The sequence below is a fragment of the Schistocerca nitens genome, chromosome 5 (genome assembly GCF_023898315.1).
Source record: "Schistocerca nitens isolate TAMUIC-IGC-003100 chromosome 5, iqSchNite1.1, whole genome shotgun sequence".
NCBI classification, from domain to species: Eukaryota; Metazoa; Arthropoda; class Insecta; order Orthoptera; family Acrididae; genus Schistocerca; species Schistocerca nitens.
In genome coordinates, this window is record NC_064618.1 from 512,137,886 (window position 1) to 512,159,981 (window position 22,096).

The window sequence follows — 22,096 nt, forward strand, 5'->3', positions numbered from 1 at the left end:
CAACTGTCTTGAAATTCCCACCATCCGCTTCAGTGTCTGATACAGTTTACTGATGCAACAAATGAGGCAGCTGCAAACTCAGCAAATAATTGTCTTACCCACATAAATGTATTCCATCATGTAAATATTTGCCCCTATTGTGGAATGATCACTTGCTCTACCTTAATTGGTCTTTACCAAATATTTCCCATATCAACAATCTGTTGAAAAGGTTATGAAATGAAACTTTGCTGTAAATTCTTGCTGAACTGTAGTGTGTATCTAACTTGGTCCAAGGTGTCCACCATTTCTAACTAGCAGACAGGGGTAAAATGGCATGGTTGTGACATTATATGAGGGCCATTGCAAAAGTCATGGCAATTTTTTTTCTCTCGAAAATGGTATCAAATTTAAAAAATTCTGAAATATGCAAATGGAAGGTTAGTTCATATGTAAACATTACATGTAGGATGATGGGTGAAAACACACACACACACACACACACACACCACAATAAAGATATAGCATGAGAAAAAACACGAAACAAATTTTGTCATTTCAAATGTATTTTACTATCAACTGCAATAGTACGCAGCACTATTTTACTCTGAATTGCAACAGTACACAATAGTACAGGGTAGGAACATGAACCTGTGACAACTTGCGAGTCCCTCGACACAGTCTCCCAATGAATCCATCACATACCGCCAATGCCGTGGAAGATGCGAAATACCCATGACCTCACCAAGAGCAAATCTTTGTATCTCACACGTCACTGCTGCGGCAATGTCTTCACTTGTTCGAAAGCATGTTCCATGCAATGGCTCTTTCAGTTTTCATATGAGGTCTTAATTGCGAGGTGCTAAGTCTGGTGAATATGGTGGATGCTCCAGTACTTCATATCACCAATGCATGAGCAAATTCCATACACATGCTGCTGTATGGGCTCTCACATTGTCCTGAAGAACCAACACATCATGTAGAAGTTCAACACATTTCTCCTCAATAGTCCATCATCATAGGTGTCATTGCAGGAAAGTTCGATAGTAGTGCAGTGGATTAACAGTTTGTTCATGTGGTACAAAATTACACAAAATCACTCGTCTAATGTTATATGCTATGATGACCATTAACTTAGAAGGAGAGGGATTGCAATGAAATTCCTGCCTGCGTGGTGAACCTGGACGACTCCATTCCGCGGACAAGTGTTTCAGTTCTGTCCCATAGGTCCTGCTCCAGAATTCATCTATGAGGACAATTCCCACATGCTTATTGTCTCCCTCCTTCCTGTAACACACTAGATGCACATGACAAAATTCATAATGTGTTCAGTTCTCCATTTCATGCATGAAGCATCCAGTTTGCACCAACTTTACACATGTGTAGCTCGTTGCATAAAATCCTGTAGATTTGTTGTCTTCTCAATACCAATTCCTGAAGCATCCATCTTCTGTCTTCTCCAAGCATTGGGCAATCTGGGTATGAGCAGAGTCATACGCACACTGACAGGTGACCCAGATCAATGCATGTCGGCCATTGCAACTCTGTTATGTCTGAGTGCATGTACCTACTGATCACCCATTTAATACAGTAAAGCAGCATTTCCTACCACTTCCACAAGCTCCTTTGTGGCATTGTCAGGCATTCCTACCACTTCCACAAGCTCCTTTGTGGCATTGTCAGGCATTTCTTCCATGGTGAACTGCAGTCTCTACCTAAGAGAGCTGTTCAAGTCAGGTAACATCCCCTCTGAATGGGTGCTCAACTCACACTATGGTCTCTCTTCACACTTCATCCTCCTGGAAAGGACAATCATTCGGTGTCATGTCACGTTACTGTCGATTCTTGGCAAGTCTCCTGGTCCCATGGAATGCACAGAGTTTGTAATGTACTATTGTGTACTGTTACAACTGACTGTAAAACACATCTGTAATGACAAACTTTTATGTCTTTTTTTTTTCCTCATGCTATAGCCTTATGACATTGTCAGAGTTCATCCATCCCCCTACATGTAATTTTAACACATGAACTAACCTGCCATTTGCATATTTCAGAATTTTTAAATTTGTTACCATTTTCAAGACAAAAAATAGTTGCCATGAATCTTGTATAGTTGGCATACAGATTTGTATTTAACAGAAGTAGCTTTCACCATTCAGCTCAGAAGAGTTTTGCTGAACACCTTTATACACAGAGCCAGAAGTATTTATAGACCACCTTGGTTCCGAGATTAATCATCTTAAGATGGTGTTCAGAAGAAATGGGTATTCTTCTCCGTGACATCAGATCAATGCTGATGAGAAAACTAAGACACAACACCATCCAAACGAGCCAAGAGGACCAACACACAGAGTAGCTCCAATTCTACAGTGCAACCACTAGCAAGATAGGTAGTGAAACTTCCTGGCAGATTAAAACTGTGTGCCCGACCGAGACTCTAACTCGGGACCTTTGCCTTTCGCGGGCAAGTGGCCATGGATACCTCCTCTCAGGGTTACGTTCAAATTAAAGAAAGAAGGTAGGAGTACCATCTGTGCAATACATTTTGCAAGTAGAATACTCACTGAATGCAAACAGGCATAATCTGTAACACATTTCTGGAAGCTTCAGCGGTCATATGGGCCTTTAGGAAATTTGAATATTACCTATGGAGAAAGCACATGAGGCATTGTCATCCCGCCTAACTTGTAAATAGCTCTATGTACACGTGGCGTAGTGGTGTTACTTTCTACAAGAATTTAGTTTTGAGATTATTTACATAGACGGGAAAAAAAATGTCATCATGGACACCCTTTCATGTTTTCCACAAGGGCTTAGCGAGTTCACAGAACTCTTGAATCAACATGCAACTTTTTAGTCCTACTCATGCATGATGGCACGCACTGTCCATATAACCTAAAAATGTGTAAGAACATGAGCTTATTGCAAGATGATGATCTTCTGTGGAAGGTAGTTAAACAAAAATTTCAACAAAGCAATAATGGTAGAATGCATAATGAAATATTATTTCACCAACATACCCCACAATCTTCTACATGGTGTGTAGACAATTTCATCAATTACACCAATCCTGCTTGGGGACATTATGGTATATACAAGTGCACCAATAAAATTGTAAATTATTGCTATTTTCTTAACATTTGGTATTGGGTTCAGTGGGTTTTAATGTTGAGTGTTATCAGCCAGAAAAGCTTTCAAATCAGTCTTGTCCGAATGAATTACACCCCATTATTCCAACCAAACTGTTAGAACAGGTATCTTTCGATGCCAAAGGGCCATTGCCACAGCATAAGGAAGGAGTGAAGTACATCATTGCTCTAAACAATGGTTTCACAAAATATCGCCAGGTGTATGCCACAAAGACTGAACCTTGGCCCTCATTATCAGGAGAACATCAGAGGATCATTTGCCTAGAATTGGCAACAGACAACGTTTCAAATTTTATGTGTGACAAATGGAATAAATTTTTAAAGGTTCAGTAGATAAAACATATCGTGATATCCTGTTTCCATCCTGAGGCAAGCCCAATGGAATGAAAGTTTAAAAACAGACACAGTGAATGTTGGGGAGGCAATCAGGTGAAGTTATGGCAGTCTGACAATAAAGTTGAATGCAAACTGAACCAAAGTGTCCTTATGTCGCAAGCCTATCATGAAATCAAAACTAAGACCCCGAGTCACTAATCACACCTAAGATTTACTTCAGAAGAAATAAATAAAATAGTAATGTGAAGAGACTGAACATGCTTGCTTATACTGTGTGTTGTGGCCAATGACCCTTCACTGTGGCACACTAGTAGTATAGACCTTTAGTATACTTAATACATTTGAGCAAGATACCACTCTTTTTAAACATGTATTGAAAGTAATGAACCTCCATGATGGACAGCTGGTTGGTTAATTAGGGGGTGGGGACTAAACAGAAAGGTCATCGGTCCCATCAGATTAGGGAAGGATGGGGAAAGCAGTCGGTCGTGCTCTTTCAAAAGAACCATCCTGGCATTTGCCTGAAGCGATTTAGGGAAACCATGGAAAACCTAAATCAGGATGGTCGCCGGATGTGACGTAATATCTGGTTCGTGGGGTGCCCAACTGTGCGGTCATCAGCACCTGTACAAAGTCCCAATGTTTACACAGTCCAGTTTGTTTCACAGTACAATCCAGCCACTGTTACGAAATGATAATGATGATGATGATGAGGAGGAGGAGGAGGAGGAGGACAACATAAACACCCAGTCCCAGGCAGAGAAAATCCCCAACCCAGCCGGGAATCTAACCCGGGACCTCGTGATCCCAGAGGCAGCAATGCTAGCCACTAGATCACGAGCTGCGGACGCTTCTGTGCTCCCGAATGCGAGTCCAGTGTGCTAACCACTAAGCCACCTCACTTGGTGAGGTGGACAGACCTTTTTTATGTATGTATAAGAAAAACCTGGACAACAAACCTCATAATGTAAATGCACATTATCCACACGTATTAGTGGCTTAACTAGAACTACAAGGTACCGAGTACTTCACAACAAAAATAAACTTTCTTTTTTTAATGAGAAACTCATAACTTGTGATGTAAAGTTATCCACATGGTTCAACGACAAAGACAAAATGTACACTGCGAACATAATACAAGCTCACATTGAATTATAATGTGTCATAAACGCAACACAATGCAATATAAGATTATGAAAACTAAGCGTGCTGAGTATCTAATGCCTATAGAAGCTAATATAATCCTCTGCTATAACAAGTAGAAGTCTATTTCCTTGGTAGAAAATTGCATGTATCTTCTTGCTTGTAGTATTGGACTTAGCTCTCAAGTAGGTAGTACAAGTGGACTATTCTCCTCCAAGGTTTTGAGATTCAGTTATAAACTGATCAGACCTCTTCCAAAATGCTTGCTATTTGCACACAGTGTAATGAACCGGAGTATGGGTTGTGATCTCTACTTGAAAGAGAATGAAGTTTCTAAGTATTACTCGACCAACATGTTAGCTTACTCGGTGTGTGTTGACAAAGTATACATAATGAAGTACATGGTAGACATTGTGTACCCACTAAAGAATTGTGAAGAGCAGAGCCAAAATGATGCCGCCAATAAACATTTACCAATCAGAGACAAGTGTGGTGAGTAATGGTTAAAATGTTGCGCGACAAAGGTGTATTGATAAAGTGACCTTAAGTCATATCAATTATGTTAAAATATCACATGAGGACATGGGCAATATTTTCTTGGAAGTAGTGAAGGATGCAGTATTAGGCACTGGATGATGTGAAAAGTTTGGCACAAGTACAGAGTAGCTTATGAAATGAGAGCAACATTAAATGTAATAATTCAAGGTACTGTGTAAACTTAATGGTGAGTATGTGGAGCCTGCGAAGTATGCTATACTTGTGCAAGAACACTGCTGAGTGACATGTGCTCTTCATGGGTACTCAGAAGCAATGAAAGGAGTGTAAAGAAGATTGCATAGTGTATTACTTGACTATATGAGTGCCGGATCTCTCATGTCTTGTACCTCCTCAACTTTCACTGCAAGACTGTTGGGGTCATCATAGTCTCCCAGGAGGGTAATGGCATTGAATACAAATCACTGTGCTTGTGCCTGCTTTATGTGATAATGTAAAATCAGACAATAACTCTCAACAAGCCAAACAATGGTATCGGTCATCTACTGCATCCAATAACTGTAACAACCTTGTAGCATGAATGGATTACAGTATGGGGACAAATAGCTAAAACAGACAGTGACACTTCGGTGTCACACACTGATAACCAACAGAAAAAGAATAAATAAAGACTAGTCATTAACAGGAAACTACCTGTAAGATTTGCAATATTACGTGTAATTAAGATTTTCTTATTTAAGAGAGATTTATAAACCTTGTGTTTATGTTTGTACCTTCCACTTCACTCAAGGCCAAAATAAAAGTAACAACACTTGTATCTCGATCCTCATAGAATGTAAATGTGCTGCAGAAATCAATAAAGATTTGAACCTAAACACAGTGCAACACCAAACAAAATGCAAATAATGATATCAAATTAACTTAACACCTATTAACCTATGCTAGATACTTGCCTCACACAGTGTGGAAAGCAAACTGATACTAGACTACTGGCTGCTGTAACCATTCATTAACAAATTCCTGTTTCCAGTAGCCAGTGGGGACAAATGAAATAGAACAAATATGTAGGGAGCATGTAAAGGTAACAAATTTTGCATGTATGCTCATCTAACTGTATTATTTATTTTTCCTTTATCACTTAATCACTTCAATGATAATACAGTGGTATAGATAATGATACATATGAATGTGCGCCTCTAAATTCTGACGAGGCTCTCTTTGGGGAAAATGTGAAAAAAATACCTTTAAACTTTATTTATCTACTGATCCACTAAAACACGCTGGAGAAAAAGGCATAAAGGCAGCTGCCAATGCATCATCAATCATGGTGCAAAAATATAAATCACTTCTATAAATGACCTGCTCTGTACAGAGATTGTAGGAATTTATTACTTTAATGAACAGTTTTAATGAAAATGTATTTTTTCTTCTTCTCTTTATGTGTAGTGCAATTTCATGACTGAAACAGCAATAATGCAACCCACATACCTACAAAAATTCAAATTTCTTTCAATCAAAAACTTAATATAATAAAAATTATTATTTTCTTTTCAAAAATTACACACCAATGCCTCTTATTATCTTTGCATTATCCGCTAATTTAAGGTAGAGAAACCCATGCACTGGTGACAGTAATTTATATTGATGATCCAGCTCATTCCTTTCCATCATTAGCTGACAAAATTTCAGTATATATTGTTATCAGTGTCTGTTAAATTTAAATTTAGTGCTGTTCTTATTGCTCTCTAGTCATATAACTCAAAGTCTGTGTTCACTTTCTATTTCATTTCATGATCTCTACGATGTCTAATTGTAGCATCTCTCTCTCTTTCTCAATTATCATGTTCCTGTCCAACAGACATAAATTTTTATTATTTAAATTTTACAAAAAGACCACTTTTTCATCGCTCACCTTTCGCTGATGTGGTAACAAGCAAGTGGTTCATGCCAGAATAGTCCAACCTATTATCAACAAAATCAACCAATCAACTCACGCTCTAGGTCATCTGACTTGTGAGATGAAGTGCTCTCAGAGTCACGACCACAGAGAACAGACATCTCTTATGGTTTCCTCCAAGATTCATCTGAGGCCAATGAAGTTACAAACCTCCCGCCCCTCTTCCACTACACCTGGCAATCCTCACTACAAGAAAATAAACTGATATGATTTATTTTTTCTGAACATGAATGTAGTAACACTGTTCACATTTACGTCGCACTTCACTTAGCGTAGACCGGGACTGTGTCCTAGGCATGCCCGATGTTGACTGACTGGGCACGGCCCGTGCTGCTGGAGTTGTTGTTGTTGTTCTTGTTGTTACGCCGGCAGAGGTCGCGTCCGAATTTTCGCGTGCCCTCTGGTGGACGGGACTCTACTTGCGGCAACTACCGCCACTGACGCGCCGTGCCAATGTGCGCCTCCCGCGATCTTTCTGGTGGCTACTACACTCCTCCTCCTTCGGGGGGTGAAGCCACTGTGATCCACTGCGTCGGAAGGTGGAGCGTCGGGCAGGAGCGATGACTTCCACATCCATTGGATGGCCGGAGTCGAGGGGATCTGCCAACCCTCGAGCTGGAACCTTCGAATACGGCTGGAAGTGACCCACACGAAGAGGCCCCCGTCGTCCCACAACCGGAGCTCGGGACAGAACGGGTGACAAGCTGTCGAACTCCGGATCCCGTTCCACCTCGGGAGGGGCAAGACCCAGTGGTGGGGACGAAGCGGAAGGGACAAACACAGGTGAACTAGACCCCTGAGAAACCGAACCTGCCAGGGGGGCCGGCTCTCGCTGGGGCATCTCGAAAAAATGGCGATGCCGGTGCTGGAGCAACTGGAGGCTGCCAAGGTTGAGAACCATCGCAGTGCGGCAGAGTCACAGTGGGGAGAGGAGGTAACGTCCCCTGTGAAACCAATACAGGTGCCGGCAATGGGGAAGCCGGTGTCCGAGAGGTCGGAGGGTGGGTGCCCGAACGTGGACGTAGCTGATTTTGGTGACGACGTACCACCCGATCCCCCACCTGCAAGGTATAGAGCCGGCGGCCATTTCGGCGCAGGACCACCGCCGGTATCCAACGTGGATTGCGACCAAACCCACGGGCCCAGACCGACATACCCAGTGGAAAGCCAGGTACTTCGTTTTGTGAAGACTGGCGAGGACCAGGCCGGAGGAGGTGCAGCAGAGTCCTAGGTTGACGCCCATGGAGGAGCTCTGCGGGGCTGCGGTCGCCCATTGGTGTGGTCCGGTAGGCCGTCAAGAAAAACGTCAAGGCTTCCTCTGCAGGAAATTCGTGCACATACTTTTTCATCTGCGTCTTAAATGTGCGCACCATGCGCTCGGCTTCCCCATTCGATTGTGGATGGAAGGGGGGAGAGCAAACGTGCCGAATACCGAAGCGCCTACAAAAATCCTGGAAGGTCTGCGAAATAAACTGCGGTCCATTGTCTGAGACCAGGGTGATTGGCGGACCTTCCACAGAAAAGATTTTTGCTAGTGCCTGGATTGCAACTTCGGAAGTGGTTGAGGAGCAGCGAACCACATATGGGAATCGGGAATAAGCATCAATGACAATGAGCCAAAAGCCATTGAGAAACGGGCCCGCAAAATCGATGTGAACACGTTCCCATGCTTGGGTTGCCGGCGGCCATGAAGAGAACGCTGCCCTGGGAGATGCTTGTTGGCTCGCACACTGGGAACAGGCGGCCACCAAGTGCTCAATTTCTCTGCCAATACCGGGCCAGTACACATGTCTGCGAGCCAAGGTTTTAGTACGGGAAACACCCAGTGCCCTGCATGTAATAACGTGAGGACCTCCCTTCGTAAACCTGCAGGAACAACCACGCGAGGAGCTGTATCATCGGTAGCCAGAAGGAGAACTCCTTCCAAGACCGAGAGGCGGTCTCGTAGAAGAAAATAATTACGAAGAGGGTCCGAGGCCCGGCCCGGAGGGCGGGAGGACCACCCCTGCTGAATGAGGCGAACTACTTGCCGGAGAACCGGGTCAGCCGCCGTTTCCCTGGCGACTTGAGAACTAGTGATCGGAAAGCTATCAACTGCTTGGCGGGATGCCACATCCAAATGAAAACACATAATCTCCTCTCGATCGAACGTAGGATCCGGGCCCACCGGAAGACGGGAAAGAGCGTCGGCGTTGGCATGCTGTCCTGTAGGGCGAAAATGAATGTCATAATGGTACTTAGAGAGGAACAAGGCCCAGCGCTGTAGTCTGTGGGCCGCCCTATCTGGAATCAGAGGCGGGGCCAAATAACGATATTAACGGCTTATGGTCAGTGATTAACTGAAACTTCGTGCCGTACAAGAAAGGGTGCAACTTTGTAACAGCGTAGACTATGGCCAACACCTCTTTTTCCACCTGGGAGTAATGGGCCTGCGCAGGACTAAGCGTTTTAGACGCAAACGCCAGTGGTTGCTCGGAACCGTCTGCGTTGCGATGGGCCAGGATCGCCCCCACCCCATACTGCGAAGCATCTGTAGCCAGGACCAACGGCTTACGGGGATCAAAAGTAGCCAAACAAGGGGCTGAAGTGAGGAGGCCCTTCAACGAGGCGAACGCTCGCTCGCATGCAGGCGACCAATCAAAAGGAACATCCTTGTGCAGAAGGCAGTACAGGGGGTGGGCTATAGTGGAAGCCCTGGGAATGAACCGGTGGTAATAGGCTATCTTGCCTAAAAAAGCTTGTAACTCTTTCAGCGAAGTGGGCCGAGGAAGGTTGACGATACCTTGGACCAAACTTCCTAGTGGCTGGATGCCATGCCGAGATATGGTGTAGCCCACATACTCAATGGACGGTTGGAAGAAGGTTGACTTATGCAGGTTGCAACGCAAGCCCACAGACCTGAATTTGAGAAAGAGGGTGCGAAGGTTGTGCAAGTGTTCCTTCGTGCTGCGGCCTGCGACAATTATGTCATCCAGGTAATTAATACAATGAGGGATTGTCGACGTGACATGCTCAAGATAACGCTGGAATATCGCCGGGGCGCTGGATATTCCAAAAGCCAACCGCTGGTATTGGTAAAGGCCAAACGGGGTGTTGACGACCGCCAGCTGTTTGGAGTCCTCATCAAGAGGTATCTGATGATAAGCCTCCGACAGATCGATTTTCGAAAAATATTGGCCACCCGCCACGGCGGAGAACAATTCATCAGCACGAGGCAAAGGATAGGTGTCCACCACCAATTGGGAATTAATGGTGGCCTTGAAATCGCCACAAAGACGTAAGTTGCCTGAGGGCTTCTTGACAATAACGAGGGGTGAAGCCCACTCACTGGAAGAAACGGGAAGAACGACCCCTAGGGCTGTCAGCCGGTCTAGCTCTTCCTTTACCTGAGGGCGGAGAGCCAAGGGGATCTGTCTCGCGCGTAGAAAACGCGGGCGAGCCGACGCCTTCAACGTTAAGTGAGCTTCAAAATCGGAAACACGCCCCAGGCCCTCCTCAAAAATATCTGGAAAATCTGAGATCAAAGATTCCAATGAGTGATAGGGAACGTCTTCGGAGACCAACTGTATGGTGTCAGCAATAGAAAAACCGAAAGCTTGAAAGGCATCCAGGCCAAAAAGGTTAGCGGAGCTCGCATCACTGACAACAATAAAAGTAATAGGCCGAGTGACTGATTTGTAAGTCACGTCGGTAGTGAATTGACCCAGTAGGGGAATGAACTGTTTACCATAACCGCGTAGACGCCGGTAAACTGGCGCCAACGGGGGCGATCCAAGGTCGGAATAAGTTTGTGCATTCAACAACGAAACTGCCGCGCCCGTGTCTACCTGCAGCTGTAACCGGCGCGACCGAACCGACACCTCGATAAAGAGTTTGTGGGCCGATGCGTCGGGAGCCTGGCCCGATGAAACTTCCTGAATGTCAACGTCCATGTCCGCTGTACTGGCTTCCTTCGATGCTTTTGAGGCTGAGCGGCAAACTTTAGCAATGTGACCTTTTTTATTACATTTGCGACAAACGGCCCAACGCTGGGGGCACTCTGACCGATCGTAATGTATATAGCACGACGCACAGGACGGCAACAGGGGCCGGCGGCCGGAATTCTGTTTACGCGCCGTGCGGGAGCGGCCGTAACGGCCGGATTGTACCGCTCGCACGTCGTCCACCCCGGACACAGTGGACGCGGCCGCGCCACCCTGAACCTCCGCGATGTCGCACCACGCTTCCAGCTGTTGACCTGCCGCGTGAGAGACTTCATACGATTGAGCAATGGACAGAACTTCCTCGAGGGAAGGGTCTTCTAACTGCAGGGCCCGTTGCCGGACCTCCCTATCAGGGGCCGAACGAACAATGACGTCGCGTACCATAACGTGGGCATACGACTCGCGACTGCTCCGTGACAAAATGACACTTGCGACTAAGACCGTGCAGGGTAGCGGCCCACGCCCGGTAAGACTGATGGGGCTGTTTCTTGCATTGATAGAACTCGACTCTAGCCGCCACAACATGCGTGCGGCGGCGATAATATGAAGACAGCAACGAACACAATGCGTCAAAAGACAAGGACGAGGGTTCCTGCAACGGCGCTAGCTGCCGCAAAACATGATACAGCGAGGGAGATATCCAAGACAAGAAGAGAGCACGACATACCTCCGCATCGGCAACATGAAACGCCTGGAAATGCTGCCGAAGGCGATGTTCATAGGCGTCCCAATCCTCCGCCGTCTCGTCATACGGGGGAAAGGGAGGAGGGAACTGCGCCGGAGCCGACGGCGTGGAGAGCAACGCCGGAAGCACTTGTTTCATGGTGGCCATGAGTTCCGTCTGCTGCGCAACCAAAACTCGCACCAACTCCTCCATGCCGTGGAGAAACTGCGAAACCGGAACGACGACGCAACACGCGAAAGAACGATCCCATCCTCGTCGCCAATTGTGTAGTAACACTGTTCACGTTTACGTCGCACTTCACTTAGCGTAGACCGGGACTGTGTCCTAGGCATGCCCGATGTTGACTGACTGGGCACGGCCCGTGCTGCTGGAGTTGTTCTTGTTGTTACGCCGGCAGAGGTCGCGTCCGAATTTTCGCGTGCCCTCTGGTGGACGGGACTCTACTTGCGGCAACTACCGCCACTGACGCGCCGTGCCAATGTGCGCCTCCCGCGATCTTTCTGGTGGCTACTACAATGAATACATTATTCTCAAGCCCACATCACTTATAAATCCTAACTACATCCCTGACCTGAACACCGAGCGAGTGTTCAAGGAAGAGTAGGCACTTACATATTATACAACACAGTCCAGACATGTGGGTGACTTATGTTCCAAACTTTAGCAATGAGATGTTACATTAAATGAGTGTGGGAACCTCACTACAACACAACCATGTTGGAAATTTGTGGTGGTTATGCTTACCGTGCAATACAAAACACAACTAACAGTGGGGCCTATGGATAACATTTTACACATACATCAATTTCCAAAACGTTTTGGGGAAAAAAACAATAAAAAATATCTAATCTGAAATCATTAACATATTCCAATGTGATACCTTAGAATTAAATCATATTTCTATTATGCCCATACCTTGACCTCTTCTGTTTGGCGAAACTTCTCATGAGTTACATTTTCAACCTCCACCATAAGTATGGGTTTTGCCTGCTGCTTTTCATCCTCTGCAGCCTGAGCACGTGTATCTGCAGTTCCTGCTGGTGGTGGTGATGGTTGCTGTTGCTGTGATGATGGGTGTGATGATTCAGTAGCAACTATCTGTTCTTCCTCAACATTATTATTCTTCTTCTTACGGCGTTTGCGACGCCGGCGATCTACATCTGTCTCATCTAAAATTAAATTGCACTATCAGACTGAAATATCATTTAGGCTAAAAAATTACAGTTAATTCTATTGCCACCTTATTCACTAAAATATTTAGATACATCATCTTTAAGTTGTATTCCCCTACCGTTCCCCCTCATCTGTATGTAATTATTTGCGAATGTGACTTTCTGGAGCTGAAGTAAGTGGACTCTGAAGATTATATTTTAGCTCAAAAGCTGACGATACTCTACAATGCAGTAACTGCAACATTGTATGGACAATAAACAACCCCCCCCCCCAAAAAAAAAGAGGGGGGGGGAGAGGGAGAGAGGGAAGAGAGAAGGAGACAGAGAGAGAGAGAGAGAGAGAGAGAGTGTGTGTGTGTGTGTGTGTGTGTGTGTGTGTGTGTGTGTGTGTGTGTGCGGGGGCGCGCGCACAAAACAGAACGCACAGGCTACTGGATCTTTCACAACTTTCCCCAATACATTGAAATAGAGAGATGAAAAAGGAAAAATATGAAAGAACGGGAAAGAGGCTTCTGCATCCTTTCTTTTTACATTAACTTTCTACTGCTGCCCCCAATTTTTGTTTTGTATATGCTGCTACCTTCAGTTTGTCCTTTCCTTATCTCACTGACTGTTATCACAGTCTTTTTATCTTTTTTTATTTTTTGTGATTTCAAAACAAATTTTCTGAGTTTTCCACACTGAATGTCATTTGGTGGATTCCACATGTACTCCTCAAGCTACCGTATTATGCGTGAAGGAGGGCACCTTGTACCATTACTACACTTTGATTAAAATTGCTTTGTGGTTGACAGATTGCAGTGGCAGGATGCACTGTTGCCTATGTGCAATCAGCTCGCTTCAAAAGGCACTGAAAACAGACAACACAGTGAGCACGACACTCAAGAAAGAATTACAATTGGATGGTGGTTGCCCCTATTGCTCGACTCACTGAAACGTCACACGCAAAATAATTTTAATTGGAGTATGGTCACTCTCTTTTCTGTTACATTCACAAATGTAGCAAGAGAAAACTTACTAGCTGCCATCTTATAAACCCTGAATTCTCTTATCTTAGCTTTGTGGTCCTTATGTGAGATGTATATTGGTGACAACAGATTAAGTCTGTAAACTGTCACAAATGCCAATTCTCTAAACTTTGCCAATAGTGTTCCACAAATGAATGTCTTCCTTCTTCCAGAGATTCCCATATGATTTCACAGAGCATTTCTGTAATACTCCTGTACTGAACGAACTCATCAGTAACCAATCTAGCAGCTAGACTCTGAACTGATTTTAACCTTTTACTTTAAATTCCCCAATTATGTACCCATTTTGTAGTGGCTCTTGACAGTGCTTCTTGCATGGTATCTCATGTTCCGCATCAACCTGTTGTCCTTATGACAGTTGGTTGATTTCCTTTTATGTGATATCTTCGGCAGTAGTGACAATTCATGAGCTTATTCTCTCTGATTACTTTGCAGTGTGAGTGCAATCTTCAATTAACAAACGAAGTCTCTTCTGATTCACTCCTGTAACAAGGTATCTGACACGAGGAATTATAACAACAAAGGTTTTCTTTTTACCAGTAAGTAATCAGAGAAAATGGGTCAATGAACTGTCACTATTAATGAAGATTTCACATAAAAGTAAGCAAACAAGTATTTATATAGATAATAGCCCAAAAGGACCAGGACTACACTGAACACTGCCAAAACTGTGCGGTTGTGCAATGCAAAATTTAATCCAAATAATAACTAGTGTAGCAGACTGTTCTCATTTAGAAAATTTGTTTCTATAGTGACCCACACAACTCCAGTCATATTGAATGTTTACAGTTATGTGCATGAAACAAGATACATACACAAACCACTGCAGCATTTTTTTAAACCTCCTCTTGTTTCATGCAGATATCTGTAAATGTCCAGTGCGAAGAGAGTGTTATTCAGCTACTTCTGTCTCTCCCTCGTGAAACAGAGTGTACAATGAGCATTTAGTATTGATCTGAATGGTTGTGCACATGCAGGGAGTGCTTTCTAGTTACTGAAATAATTACAATGACATAAAGGAAACACACAAAAGTGTTCTTCAAAGAAGCAATAATGAAGGTTTTCTGTGTGCACCGAATTCTTTACAGATAGCCTGAAGCAGAAACTGTTTTCCTGTATGGTACAAGCTACAGTATAACCAGTTGGCAGGAGATATATATATATGTGTGTGTGTGTGTGTGTGTGTGTGTGTGTGTGTGTGTGTGTGTACATCACCACGCCTTCCTCCTTTTTCATAAACATCAGTCCATTTCTGACTATTACTTCACAACTATGCAAAATACTAAGTTGAAATTCCACAGTGCAAACAAGTTTTGTGATAGCAGGCAGGTTGACATACTTCACATAGATCTGCAAAAGATCAGAAAAATTGCTACAATGAGTGTAAAAATTGTTTTTCTGTGTCACTGCAATATCAGGTGTGAGGGCTGAGAACCATGATAAGGTTAATTGCCCTTCTTTTGTTAATAGTCTTTGAACAAAATTTTAAAAAAGTGTTCATGCCTATACAAGCAGCCACAAGTTTCTCCAGTTTCATAAAGTTTTAAGGATTCTATCTTTAACACTGTGCTGTATGTATTCTTCCATTGTACAACCAATCAACCAAATATTTCAACAACAGGAGTCTAATCCAAAGATGCTAATTTTACAGGTGAAATGGAGTACTAAATTGTGACAGTTCCTAGAACACCGTAAAGTGAGGGAAAAAACTATGTTATATGGTTAAAAAAAACTATTCTCGTAGTGTACTCGTTAATTACACCCTTTGTACTTCTAGCATATGACAAAATCAAAGATGTCTGCCTACAAGCTGGGACAGTTACTACTAAAAGTCTATCCACAGGGCTTTATCATAAAACAATGGTATGCCTATATATGGCACCTTCACCAAAATGTGAAACTGACAGCAGTGAGATTTCTGGTATAAATCTAAGAATACATGAAAAGGATAGGCTCATGCGAATGAAGTGGTGTTTTTGTTGCAATGGACGAAAAGCTCAAATTCACTAAAAAGATACTGCATACTGCATTTTTTTGGGCAATATCAGACTCAAAACTGAACATAAACTTACAACTGCATCTCTTTATTGATCACTAGACTCACTCCCATATGTAAATAAAAAGTTAACAGAAAATCTCAGCTCACTAGCACATACAATGAAACTGTTATGAGTGATCATGAGATGGTTATAGCAACAATGATTACCAAAGTATGAAGAGTATCTACAATAAGTTGTAAGATTTACATGTTAAGTAAACTGCATAAAGAAGCAGTAGTATTTGATCTGAATACAGGAACTTGAGATAGCAAATACTGCGCAATAGATGTAAAACAAAACATAAGAGTATAGATGTACAGACGCTAAATGAAATTTTTTTGGAAGTGTAAAGCATGAAACCTTTAATAACTACTGCAACAGAACTTTATCAGGAGACCTAACACAAAATGCAAAGAAATTCTAATCTTACATAAAGGCAATCACTGGCATCAAAGTTGGCACAGACACTAAAGTATGGCACAGGAACTGAATCTGAGGGTATCAAATTGAAAGCATAAATATTGAAACCCCACCCCCCTTTTTTTTTTGCATCAATGCAAAGATGTATTATTTAGTCCTAGTGTCAGTGGTATCGGGAAATTACTAAAACTGATAAAGTTACAGGGTTCAATGGAACACCTAAAGAACTTGATCCTGAAGTAGACCATCATTTAACCATAGATTAGATTAGATTAATACTAGTTCCATGGATCATGAATACGATATTTCGTAATGATGTGCAACGAGTCAAATACATGACCTAATTAAGTTAATTTAACAACATACTTAAGTTAATATAACAAATTTTTCATTTTTTGTGTTTTTATTTTTATTTTTTTTATTTTTTTAACATTTTTTTGTTTTTTGTTTTTAATTTATATCTAAAAATTCCTCTATGGAGTAGAAGGAGTTGTCATTCAGAAATTCTTTTAATTTCTTCTTAAATACTTGTTGGTTATCTGTCAGACTTTTGATACTATTTGGTAAGTGACCAAAGACTTTAGTGCCAGTATAATTCACCCCTTTCTGAGCCAAAGTTAGATTTAATCTTGACTAGTGAAGATCATCCTTTCTCCTAGTATTGTAGTTATGCACACTGCTATTACTTTTGAATTGGGTTTGGTTGTTAGTAACAAATTTCATAAGAGAGTATATATAATGAGAAGCTACTGTGAATATCCCTAGATCCTTAAATAAATGTCTGCAGGATGATCTTGGGTGGACTCTAGCTATTATAATGATTACACACTTTTGTGCAATAAATACTTTATTCCTCAGTGATGAATTACCCCAAAACATGATGCCATATGAAAGCAATGAGTGAAAATAGGCGTAGTAAGCTAATTTACTAAGATGTTTATCACCAAAATTTGCAATGACCCTTATTGCATAAGTAGCTGAACTCAAACGTTTCAGCAGATCATCAATGTGTTTCTTCCAATTTAATCTCTCATCAATGGACACACCTAAAAATTTGGAATATTCTACCTTAGCTATATGCTTCTGATTAATGTCTATATTTACTAATGGCGTCATACCATTCACTGTACGGAACTGTATGTACTGTGTCTTATCAAAATTCAGTGAGACTCCATTTACAAGGAACCACTTAGTAATTTCCTGAAAGACAGTATTGACAATTTCATCAGTTAATTCTTGTTTGTCAGGTGTGATTTACTATATTTGTATCATCAGTAAAGAGAACTAACTTTGCCTCTTCATCAATATAGAATGGCAAGTCATTAATATATATTAAGAACAACAAAGGACCCAAGACTGACCCTTGTGGAACCCCATTCTTGATAGTTCCCCAGTTTGAGGAATGTGCTGATCTTTGCATATTATGAGAACTACTTATTTCAACTTTCTGCACTCTTCCAGTTAGGTACGAATTAAACCATTTGTGCACTGTCCCACTCATGCCACAATACTTGAGCTTGTCTAGCAGAATTTCATGATTTACACAATCAAAAGCCTTTGAGAGATCACAAAAAATCCCAATGGGTGGTGTTCGGTTATTCAGATCATTCAAAATTTGATTGGTGAAAGCATATATGGCATTTTCTGTTGAAGAACCTTTCTGGAAACCAAACTGACATTTTGTTAGTACTTCATTGTTACAGATATGTGAAAATACTCTTGAATACATTCCTTTCTCAAAAATTTTGGATAAAGCTGTTAGAAGGGAGATTGGACGGTAATTGTTGACATCAGATCTATCCACCTTTTTATGCAAAGGTATAACAATAGCATCTTTCAGTCTATCAGGGAAAATGCCCTGTTCCAGAGAGCTATTACACAGGTGGCTGAGAATCTTACTTATCTGTTGAGAACAAGCTTTTAGTATTTTGCTGGAAATGCCATCAATTCCGTGTGAGTTTTTGCTTTTAAGCAAGTTTATTATTTTCCTAATTTCAGAGGGAGAAGTGGGTGAGATTTCAATTGTATCAAATTGCATAGGTATGGCCTCTTCCATTAACAGCCTAGCATCTTCTAATGAACACTTGGATCCTACTATATCCACAACATTTAGAAAATGATTATTAAAAATATTTTCAACTTCTGACTTTTTGTTCGTAAAGTTTTCATTCAATTTGATGGTAATACTGTCTTCCTCTGCTCTTGGTTGACCTGTTTCTCTTTTAATAATATTCCAAATTGTTTTAATTTTATTATCAGAGTTGCTGATTTCAGACATGATACACATACTTCTAGATTTTTTAATAACTTTTCTTAATATAACACAGTAGTTTTTATAATGTTTGATAGTTTCTGGGTCACTACTCTTTCTTGCTGTCAGGTACATTTCCCTTTTCCGGTTACAAGATATTTTTATACCCTTAGTAAGCCATGATTTGTTACAAGGTTTCTTACGAGTATATTTAACTATTTTCTTGGGGAAGCAGTTTTAAAATGCATTTACAAAAATGTCATGAAATAAATTATATTTTTAATTGGCATCAGGTTCACGGTACACCTCATCCCAGTCTAACTGCTGTAGGCTTTCCCTGAAATTTGCAATTGTTAAATCGTTGACTGAACGTACTACTTTGGAGGACTGTTTAGTATTGCTGAATGGAGCTGTCATATATTGTAACTAGCTGTGCACCATGATCAGAAAGACCATTCTCAACAGGCTGAGCATTTATTTGGTTAAACTTATCTTGGTCTATAAAGAAGTTATCTATCAGTGAGCTGCTATCCTTTACCACCCGAGTAGGAAAATCAATAACGGGTGTCAAATTGAAAGAACCGAGTAATACTTCAAGGTCATTTTTCCTATTACCCTCTTTCAGAGAATCTACATTGAAGTCCCCACAAATAATAAATTGCTTCCCCCTGTCTGACAGATAGCACAACAAGGAGTCCAAATTTTTCAGAAATAGATGAAAATTTCCTGATGGGGACCTATATACAGTTACAATTATAAATGTGCCTTTATTTAATTTAAGCTCACAGGCACATGCTTCTATATGTTTCTCTACACAAAACTTTTTTGTTTCTATACTTTTTGCACAGTGATAACTTTTGACATATATGGCAACTCCTCCTTTCTCCATATTTTCTCTCATTACATGTGCAGAGAGCTTATATCCACTTACATTTACCTTATCCATATCAGTAACAATGTGATGCTCAGACAGGCATAGTATATCTATTTCATCCTCAGCTTCTAAATCTTCTAAACAAACCAGAAGCTCATCTATTTTATTCTTTAAACTCCCAATGAAATATACTTACATTATTTTTAATTATACTTTTATGAGAACCTTTCCTTATTCTAACATTTGCAGTACTCTCCTGTCTGGGTTTCTCATTGTGCTTAGGCCTAGTTGCTAATGTATTGCAGATCCCTCTCAAAGGAAACACTGTGACCAATAGGTGGGAGAACGCAACCGTCACTCCTGTCTACAAGAATGGTAGCAGAAGGGATCCCAAAACTAATATCTAAATCACTGACATCCATCTATTGTAAAATCTTAGATCATCATCTGATCTCAAACATAGTGAGTTATTATGAATATAATAATTTCCTCCTTGCCATCCAGTAGGGATAGTGGAAGTAACAGTCATGTGAATTTTTTTTTCCTCTCATGACAGAAACATATATAGATGCACAGTTAGCATGTCATACAGTCTTTGACCAAAACTTGACCTCTTCCAGTCCCTTTTCTGTTGCTTGATGGAGGTCTTCTTCAATACCGGAGCTGCGCACAGGTGACACTGAAGCATGTGCTGGATGGTCTGGACTTCTCCACAATCACATTTAATATTGTCTTCGGTTATGTACACCCATCCTGCCAGATAAAATCTTGATCTACCCACTCCTGATCTCAGCCTATTCAAAGATTTCCAGGTCATCCATTTCACGTCATGCCTTGGAGGCAGAGATTCAGAAACTTTTTTTCAACCAAAGGGAAGGGAAGTCTTATCCCTCCAAAGCTGCACCCTGCTGTTTTCAGCAGTGGTAGTAAGTACCTTTGATGTTCTAAGGAAACTCTTCCTTGACTTCAATCACTGCGAATGCAACTTATGCCCGTACAGAGGATGGGTTTTTTCTTGTTCCACTTTCTTTCATTCTTTATTCACCACAATTTCTCTTTGAATGGGAGATGGTGCTATTCCTGCAAGATGGTAAATCCATTCATCAGGAATAGATTTCAAACCACCTGTTATAATTCTGCAGGCGTCATTAAGACCTACCTATGTCTACCTGTTTGCCACGTGATGAATTCTACCAAACAGAACAAGCATACTCTGCTGCAGAATACGGTAATGCAAGTGCAGAGGTTCAAATGGTTTCAGGTTCAGCCCCACTGCGATCTGGCCAATTTTATTAACAGATTGTTCCTGGCGAAAACCTTCAACTTGCAATTCATGCAGTGTCTCTTGAAAGCAAGAGATCTGTCCAGTGTCACTCCCAGGTATTTTGGATTGTAGAAATGTTGTAACTCAACTCCTGAACATATTATCATCAGCCTATTTCTCAAATGCAGAGGAGACACTTGAGTCTTCGAGGGGTTTGGTTTAAGCTGATTTGTGCCATAGTATCTTGATAGGTTTTCAAGGGCACTCTTGACGGTGTTCTCCACTGAGTCAAAATGTGAGCTCTGAGTGGCAAGAGCAAGGTCATCATCATCCCAGAAACTCCTGGTGTTGGGGGCAATAGGTCCGTTGTTTGTATACATGTCGAATACGACTGGAGCCAACACGCTTCCTTGGGGGAAGACTGTTTTTCTGTAGTCTTCATTGGCTGTGTTGCCCTTGAATGTCATTCAAGAACCTGCTATTTTGCAGAACTGCTATGATGAACCCAGTTAGGCTAAAATCCTTGGTCATTTGTATACCTGGAGTAGTAGTAGCCAGTGGTTGACAGTGTCGTAGGCTGCTAATAAGTCAACAAATACCACCCCTGTCACCTTATGAGCTTCAAACCTATCTTCTATGAACTGCATAAGATTCAGCAGTTGTCCAGTGCAGATTTTACCAGGACAAAATCCAGCTTGTTGAGGTATTATCAGAGGGCCAACTACAAGAGGCTATTTAAGATCATTCTTCCAGAAGTTTGTATACATGACAGAGTAATGAAACTGGTCTAAAAATAAACTCACAATTTCCTCACATGACATCCTGAAATCTAAGGATCAAGGCATTCATTCAAGGAAATGCAGTATTTCTTGACTACTGAAAAACATCTGACTCTGTATCACATCAACACTTACTAACAAAAGTATGGCCATACAGAGTATCAAAAGATATTTGTGAAAATGAAATTTGTGAATAGACTGAGCATTTCTTTGTAGGGATGATGCAGCCTGTTATTTTGGATGGAGACTCATTGAAAAATGTAGAAGTAACTTCAGGAGAGTGTGTCGGGTTCCTTGCTGTTCATATTGTAAATTAGTGACCTGACACACAACGGTAATAGAAATGACACAGTTATCTAAAAGCCAGTTACTAACCGAAAAGAGTTGCATGATAATCAGTCAGATCTTGATAAGATTTCAGAGCGATACAATATGGGAACTAGCTTTAAATGTTCAAAAATATTAAATGTGCACATCACAAAGAAAAGTATTATCCTATGACTACAATATCGGTGACTCACAACTGGAATCAATTTGGTATC

The 22,096-nt window shown here is 41.7% G+C and overlaps 1 protein-coding gene across 1 annotated transcript in view; it reads right to left on the reverse strand.

Moving 5' to 3' along the window:
* The window catches only part of LOC126259598 (lon protease homolog, mitochondrial-like), a 171,030-nt gene that overhangs the window by 77,615 nt on the left and 71,319 nt on the right, over positions 1–22,096 (reverse strand). Inside the window, exon 4 of the mRNA XM_049956507.1 lies at positions 12,643–12,896. Coding sequence (XP_049812464.1) covers positions 12,643–12,896 — 254 coding nt within the window. The remainder of the gene's footprint in view (positions 1–12,642; positions 12,897–22,096) is intronic.